The sequence below is a fragment of the Acinonyx jubatus genome, chromosome B4, assembly GCF_027475565.1.
Source record: "Acinonyx jubatus isolate Ajub_Pintada_27869175 chromosome B4, VMU_Ajub_asm_v1.0, whole genome shotgun sequence".
NCBI lineage: Eukaryota > Metazoa > Chordata > Mammalia > Carnivora > Felidae > Acinonyx > Acinonyx jubatus.
In genome coordinates this window covers 63627680-63636295 of record NC_069387.1, presented here as the reverse complement: position 1 = coordinate 63636295, position 8616 = coordinate 63627680, and the positions used below count along the sequence as shown (strand labels likewise).

At 37.4% G+C, this 8616-nt stretch overlaps 1 protein-coding gene across 9 annotated transcripts in view; it reads right to left on the bottom strand.

The window, feature by feature from the left end:
• The window catches only part of DNM1L (dynamin 1 like), a 48917-nt gene that overhangs the window by 2042 nt on the left and 38259 nt on the right, over positions 1-8616 (bottom strand). For 3 of the 9 annotated variants that reach the window (XM_027035880.2, XM_027035888.2, XM_027035882.2), the window contains 8 exons: positions 8387-8476; positions 6706-6798; positions 4057-4113; positions 3069-3146; positions 2720-2752; positions 768-944; positions 307-416; positions 15-174 (listed from right to left, as the gene is read on the bottom strand). In XM_027035880.2, the coding sequence (XP_026891681.1) occupies positions 15-174; positions 307-416; positions 768-944; positions 2720-2752; positions 3069-3146; positions 4057-4113; positions 6706-6798; positions 8387-8476 (798 nt within the window). The remainder of the gene's footprint in view (positions 1-14; positions 175-306; positions 417-767; positions 945-2719; positions 2753-3068; positions 3147-4056; positions 4114-6705; positions 6799-8386; positions 8477-8616) is intronic. The other 6 variants (XM_027035881.2, XM_027035883.2, XM_027035884.2 and 3 more) reach the window with 3 other exon arrangements.

Below are 8616 nucleotides of genomic sequence, written 5' to 3'. Positions count from 1 at the left end.
AGCATTTGTGATACCTTTAGCATGTCCGCAGCTTCCTTCCTGCGCTGTGCCATGTCCTCGGATTCAGTCAGAAGATCATCCAGTAAGGATGATTTATACAGCTGTCCTACTAACTCACTCTGAAGAGTATCTTTCACGTGATTCACCAAAAAGTGCATTACTGCCTTTGGCACACTGTAAAATAAAACCATCAGATGATCCACTAACTTAGAATCAAAGCCTAAAAATGTTTTAAATACATGTATTTTCAAAACTGATTATGGAGTTATCCAGCAGTATACATATGCTCTGATTTATAGTACTAACCTGTCTTGAATATTCTTTCTGACAATGAGAAAGTACGATTTGATGAGTCGCTCAATGACCTCACAGTCTCGCTGTTCACGCGCAGATAGTTTTCGTGCAACAGGAACTGGCTAAATGGGGTGAAGGGAAGAAACTTTGTTTTTGTGCCATTTTCAAATAAAAGTTCAGTAAGTTTGGGGCGCCTGGGTGACTCAGTTAAGCGTCCAACTTCGGCTCAGGTGATGATCTAACATAACAGTTTGTGAGTTTGAGCCCAACGTTGGGCTCTGTGCTGGACAGCTCAGAGCCTGGAGCCTGCTTTGGATTCTGTCTCCTCCTCTCTCTGCTCTTGCGCGCATGCTCTCAACAATAAATGTTTAAGTTCAGTAAGTTTTTGTGACTTTTAGTTTCTTTTGTCTTTTAAAGTGTTCTCCGAATAACAGGGTTATCTCACTAGTGCTGAACCTATTTGCATGGCTTACCACATCCAGCAGATTGACAGCATGGCCTTTTTGGGGGCTGGCTGGCATAATTGGAATTGGTTTCGATTTTTCCTCAGCTAATAACTCTTCAGCTTTTGAAGTTTTCAGCATTCCTCTCCAGTTGCCTGTTGTTGGTTCCTGAACACCATCTCCGACCCCACCACCTCCAGATGCAACCTGAAAAAAACGTTCCAAAATCTGTTCCAATCGTATCCTATCGGACCTTAACTAAAGTTCATTTTCCTTGACAGCAGTCAAGAACACACATCCTGTACCCATCTGGAATCTCATCTATTCAGACAGATAACTGGGTCAGAAAGAGATGGCGGGTGGCATGTATAACTGGAACCCTGAGCTGTCTAAGAGGTTCTGTTGTAATTTCCAGGCCTCAGCCAGTAGACTGAGTTTTTATCGTTTGCTAACTTTAAAATTCTTCCTCTTCTCCAACTCCTCTACCACTATGAAAAACAAAACAGCTGCCATTCAGCTTTTTTTCAAAGGAACCTTACACACTGTTGAACTGTGATCTCTCCAAAAATTCTGTGAACTCCTGTTTCCAAAACTTCAGACTTTAACAGTCAACAAAATATCATAGGCTAAACCTACAAACTCTGTAACACACTCACGATTCTTAGGCTGATGTGACTTTAAACTGCCTAAAACATAGGATGTGACATAAACACAATGTAAGTTTCCTCCATGTCTATACTCTTGAGAAAAGATCTGCTGAAAGGAATCTAGCACTACCATTAACCACAAGTGCTCTTGCACTTTCTTTTCTAGGATATGTTAGAAATTAGGATAATGGGAAAAACAGTAACTCATCAACACTTAAGCAATGTTTTTAGACGCTCTTTAAAAAGATCTTCTAATCTAAAATGGAGTTAAGATGACCTCCAAACTTCTAACAGAAATGCGTTATGGCAACTGTTTAAAAATGTTTTTTTTTTTTTTTTTTAAAGCTCATAGATAACAGATCTGAAGACCAATTGTAGGGTGACAACTGGTTAAGTAGACTTTTGGGGGCGATCACATTACAAGTGTATACAGGTGTCAAATTATAATATGTAGACCTGAAACATATTTTTAAAAAGTCATTGCGAATGGGGTATCTTTCTGAATTAAAACACTGGCCCAAATTTGTCTCTAATATGTCTGTTAAGATAGGCTATATCTAAATACAGGCAGTATATTTATACACTGATTTTAAAATGAGTAATTATACTTTAAATACCTATTAACTACACATGAATGATAGAAATTATAAGGAAACTAAGCAAATTCAGGGTGATGCCATGAGTGAAGTAAAACCCAAAGCAATGATTTAGATGGTCTCTAAAACCTGAGCACAGGGGGCTGAGAGAGGTAAAACATTTATAAAGTTTTGAGGTTCAGCACCTTAAATCTGGACAGTGAGGAAAGGAGCTAAATGCAGAAAAAACTAAATATGGATGGGTCTGAATAGTTTACTGATTAATAATTTTCTCCAAAAAAAGTTCTCAAGAATTGACAGTCTCAAACTCTCCCAGTCCCCTTTGTTTTGAATTTGCTTAAGCTATTGAGGCACATTTTAAGCTACACATTGAGGTGACAATGCAAACTGAATGGAAGCATAAGGAAGCTGCAGGAGGGGATTATCCATTAGTACCGGACCAATGTCAGAACTTTTAAAGAGGAAATGTCCAAACATATAACAACTTCCACCTCTGGAATCTTAATTTCCTACCACAATATTAAAATCAAAACTAGTAGGAAAGCCTATTGTTGTTATTTAAAGAAATGTTAAAACTAGAACGAATGCCATCTTAAAAGGATTAGAAAAGAAAAACAATTAAAAATGGAACACAGACAAGAGATAGATGCTACTGCACAAACAGCTTCTTCAGTGATTTTGAAGACAGTGTTTCAGTGAGAACCAAAGGTACATTTCCATTCTGAAGCAAGAGACTCACATTTTTAGTTTCTCTTCTGCTGTCCTGAATTAACTGTTAAAAGATATGTTAAAACATGCAGTTTAACAAGCAAAATTTAAATACCAATGGTGTGAATTTCAAAACTGCAGGATAATTTCCTCTTTAAATTATTTTCCTGTGTGTTTCTGCTATCTGGCAAGCAAAGGCATGTCAACAATAATTTATGAAGTATACAGTTACATAATTCAGAATTCTTGTTAGACTAAATCTAACCTTAGCACAATATCCCAAATTAATATTCTATTCAGTGTACAGTGTGTTGTTTCCAGATGATTATGTTGCACCAAACAACCAGGCATGCAGGCTTAGATTAAGAATCAGAACAGACCTTGCCATCAGCCTCAGCAGAAGCAGCAGGGGAGGGCTCCTGGGAGGCAGGTGCCAAAGCACTCGGAACTTTATAAGACTAAAGGTAAAAAATGCAGGGAAAGAAAATCAAGGATGCCAAAGATGCATTCAGAAAACATTCTATACATGTAAATTTTTCTTCTCTGCATCAAATTCGTAAAGTAACATGAGAAACAAAAGGAACCACGGGACATAAAATTATTTTTTATTCTTCCTTATTTCTTATACTGTTACCACTTTGTTAAAAGCCTTCTGCAATGAGTACCTAAGGACAATCTAAATCGTTTTTATTTTTGGAATCTGGTAAGATCTTTTCTGGTAAAGGATTTAAGATAACAGATTTGTATACACACATTTTAATGTATGCAACTTATTACAGGTAACCAGAAGCTATTATATGCATATTATTTTTCCCTCTCTAAAATACCTTCTTGTTTTATAGTAAAGTCATCCATTGGTCATTTCAACTAATTGCACAGAGTTGATAAAGTCACCTTAAACTTTTAAAAGCTTGATATTTAAAATCCAACTTTAAGCATTTTTTCTAATGTATTCAAGATACCATTAACTTTAAATTACTCAAAACCTATTTTTAAGGGGGCCTGGTGGCTCGGGTCAGTTAAACATCCGGCTCTTGGTTTTCGGCTCAGGTCATGATCTCACAGTTTGTGAGTTTGAGTCCCATGTCAGTCTTTGCATGGACAGTGTGGAGCCAGCTTTAGATTTTCTCTCTCCCTTTCTGCCCCTCCCCTGCTTGTGCGTGCATATACACACATGTGCTCTCGCTCACTCATAATATAAATAAGCTTTAAAAAAAACCCTATTTTTCAACTTGAAATACCTTCACTCAAACAATGAAATAATTCCAATGGAATAGTGAAGAGAGAAAAAAAAATTACTCTAGAACTGAGGCTTACCCAATCCATCTTTGCATGTTGGGAATATGCTTTAAAAATACTGTTTTTTACCTTGTCTCGTGATACGGCTGAAGGTAATTCTCTTGCTAGCCTGTTTCTCCTTTGTTCCTAGAAAACACAACCAAACAAAACCAAAGTAATTATCAGAGCACTGAGATACAAGCCTACTAAAAAATGTTCAGCTGAATTGAAAAGTGTGGAATGACTTACAGTATATCCTCTCACTGTTGGGACTCATGCCATAATTTTATTTTAAAACAAACAAGAAATCATTTAACCCAATGCTTCTCAATCTTTTTTTCTGCCCAACACACCTGAAGGATACAATACAACGTCAGTGACAGTGGCTCCCTAAACCAGGGATTCTCAAATGAGGGGCAATGGACTGACATCTTTGCTTTCCCCACTAAAAATCAGATTGAAACTGTCCCACATAAATGTGTACATCAGCCTTCAGCATACCATGTAGAATCTTAAGTGCACAGATGACAGAATACTTAAGCCTTTAAACCTCACTCTAACCTGCACACATCTATGTGAAATTCCCACAACCCCCACACACAAAACCGTAAGAGGTATCTGTGGTGGAGGTTATCCTTTAAGGATGTTCCGTTTCCTTCATTCTACTATCTCCCAGAAATAAATGGAGCAGTGAAAACAGTCCTTTCTGTAACCTAATTTAACAGACTGATGGACCACCCACTCTTCTACTTTGCTGTTATCAGGTAACTCTGGTACAAAGCTTAAGAAACTGACATTCAAATCAACAGGTGGTGAACACCTACTGTATGTCAGAGCACCAGGACAGGTTCAAGAGTGAGATGTATGTGTTAACGGCTCTCTCAGCAGCAACAGATACACAGAAAAGCATTTAGGTTCAATAAAGTCAAAACTGCTCCTAAGTAGAAACCACTTCGTGAACACTCTCAAGCCTGCAAAAAAAGATGTTAACAAAGCTTCCATATTGACCTTTTATGGGTAAGACTTTCTTTTGACAGATTCTTGACCAATTTTCATTTTTTTTTATGAGGTAGTCCAGTGATAAACAATACATGATAAAAATGTGTGGATTTTAACAATCTTCAGAATAGAGTTTTCCATATTAAAATGTACGTTTTGAAGAGGGACACAAAGCAAAAAAAAAGGGGGGGGGGCAGCAGAATCTGGAACCCAGAAATTCTCATCCTAGTCTGTTACCAACTTGTTACGACCTTAGGGGTCCTGGAAAGCATCCTGGCTTATTTGCTTTGTTGACCAGAGAGGTTACCAACTCTTCCTAACCCCTCAGTTTTGTCATTTGTTAACATTATCTACCCTCAAAGGGTTGTAAAGATTCAAGTAGAATATTCAAATAAAGTTCTTTGTCATGGAATCATTAAAAACAGAGACCTACTCATTTGTTAAACAAAACAAAACAAAACAAAACAAAACAAAACTTAGCTGAAATCCCATCATAAATGACCTTGTCAGGACGCCTGGGTGGCTCAGTCAGTTAAGTGTCCGACTTTGGTTCAGGTCATGATCTCATGGCTGGTGAGTTCGAGCCCTGCGTTGGGCTCTGTGCTGACAGCTCAGAGCCTGGAGCCTGATTCAGATTCTGTGTCTCCCTCTCTCTGCTCCTCCCCCACTCATGCTCTCTCTCTCTCTCTCAAAAATAAACAAACATTAAAAAAAAAAATTATAAATTACCTTGTCAGTATTACAAAAACTGTTCCATACATAAGTTTTCCATGAAGGTCGTTTCAGTGTTACAAGGACTAAATCCTAGTCCTAAAACAAGATCGACATGCATTTTTCATGTAACAGTTATCTGGTGCACTTTCCAAGTGCTTTAAAATGCTTACTTATGTGCATTTTTTAAATTTTTTTCTGACACTAACTTACCCCAGCTATGTAGCTAAAAATAGTTCCCTATACCTGTTAAAGATGCTTGTTTCTTTTTAACAGCACCCAGGAAAATAAGCACTAAGATAACACTTAATCATCTGTGGGCCTGAGATTCTTCATCTATTTAACCAAAGGACTGAAGTTGATGATGACCTTGGGTCCTCTCCAGTTCCCAAATTCCATGTTTACAATTTTCTCTCCATCCATTTGCATGAAAGGAAATTTTATATAGAAGGGAACTCTGAGGTCTTACTGGATTAAGGCATAGCAGAAAAATTTACTATTCTTGGATAAAAGTAGCATTGCTTTATCCACCAGCCTTGGCTCCATGTGAGATCTTCTGCAACTTGCAACATTAACCTCAAATGGAAAAAAAGAGCCATGAAATGCAGCCACCCCAGTACTGGTGAAAATTTACCATTAATTTAGGTAGTTCTTAGAATGTTTTCTTCCCAGCTTTTAGAGCCAAATAAAAGCAATTTTAAACATTCACTTTTTTGACTCTTCAACCTGAATGAACTACAACAGTTACTGAGAGAGAGCCAGCCAGGCAGTCCTTCAACACTAAATCAATGAATCCCAGATCCCCTCTGAGTTACAGCTTCGGAAAGAGAAAATGAGAATAATGCCTCCGGGTGGTTTTGAGAATTCAATTTAACATAACAATGTAATGCCCTTAGCATACTTCCTGGGATGTAACAGACAACAATAGGTATCTGTACGTTTTATACTTATGCCATGCTTGGTAAATTTGATACAACTGATTTACAGTGGATTTTCTCTCTCAAAAGAGACAATTCAAATTGTATTTACCTCTATATTATTGTTCATCAGCCCACAAGCATCAGCAAAGTCTGGATGTTTTGTGTTGATGTAAGCCAGTTCAATTGCCACTAAGTTATGGACCTAGAAAAAAAATTAAATTAGGCTATATACTAAAACATGTCAACCTAATTCTAATTTAGGAAACACAACTTACTAAATAGTTCTAAAAAAGGCAGTATGGGAAACTGATGCCTTAATAAATACTCAATATTTATACTCCAACTAATACATGTTATGCCATATTAGAATTTGCTCTTTTATTAATATTTCATCATCTAAGACTGCATTTCTAAGGGGGTGAGATAGTGACCTTAAGGTAGTTAGAGGTATTTTGTTAGAAAAAAAAAAATTTACCCAATGCAAATCTAAGTTCGAAGGCTTTATGTAACCTTGCTATTAAAACCTCAGATCATCTGCTATTGCACATCAACGTTTCAGTTCAGTTTCAACAAGAAAATATTTCATAATCAGATAAAGTCAAAGATGTTAACTTTGAGTAAAGGATACATTTAAATACCTGAGCCTTACTTATGACAAACCTAGTTTAAATATTATACGTGGTTTGAAATCCTAATGGGACAATAATCAAAAAGGAAAGCTAAGGGGCGCGTGCCTGGGTGGTTCAGTCGGTTAAGCATCAGACTCTTGATTTCACCTCAGGTCATGATCTCACGGTTCATGAGTTTGGGCCATGCAGAGCCTGCATGGAATTCTCTCTCTCTCCTTGCCCCCCCTCCCTCACTAGCTCTCTCGCTCTCAAAATAAACTTAAAAAAAAGGAAAAAGAAAAAAAGGAAAGCTGAAATTAATTCCTCCAGTATTGCAGAGATTTAACTAACCCCTTCATCTGCACCGTTCCAACAAATCTCAGGTATTAGAACAGCATTAAAACGTCAAAACCAGGTGAAAAGGATCTATTCAAATGAAATTCCAATGATTCTGTCATCTCACTAGGTGGACCCTGAGACCAGGTGAACTACATATCTTTACTCCTCTCATTCTGGGGGCTGCACTCGCAAGGGAAACAACCGAGTGGCAGGGATTACATTCTCCACTTCCAAGGATGGTCTTGTACTCTTAGTAAACCTCCACTGGGGCTCACCACCATCCCAAATGCACTTTTAGTGACCAGGAAGGTAAACAAAACAACCAACAAATAGAGACACAAAGGCAATTTCAAATGCTTATCCCACATTTTTGCCAATTTCAGCATTTTTAAGGATAGCAGCAACCCACAGAATAGTGGCAAGCAACCATGACATTACAGTACTGGGCCATCAAAAGCAAACTAGAAGTGGCCAAATTATTGTCATGTGCCAGAGTTAAAATAAGAGCTTGCTCTAAAGGCTCGGTTTACTGGCGCTGAAGACAAAGCTAATTTTCCATTAGATCAGTGGTGCTACGTAATAGAGCAAAACTATTCACAATCCTCAAGAGGAACTCCATTCTCATGAAAACCTGTGGCTGCAGGCTAACGATGATGAAAATATGAAGAAAAATGTACTTTATACCAGAATTACTGAAGTTTCCTTTGAAATAATAATGGAAGTTCACTAAGCTTTTTCTTGCCACTATACTGGAAAACATGCCTGAACTCTAAAGTACTCATACTGCTGTACAAAAAGCTTCAACAGTGATTACAATGATGACTTGTGAAAATAACAGCTCACCATTTCATTTGTAACAGGTAACCGTTTACGAAGAAGACAAGTCACTACTTCAACTATGGCATCATGAAGTTTAGGAAACCGCAACAACTCCTAAATATGATGGAAGAAAGAAACACAGAAGTCTACTTTGTTTAAAGGAAAATTATATAATTAATGAAATAATTAGATTTTAAGCTACATGTAAGCTGACTACTTCAAAGCACTTTTAGAAAAGGAAGCTACAGATTTGA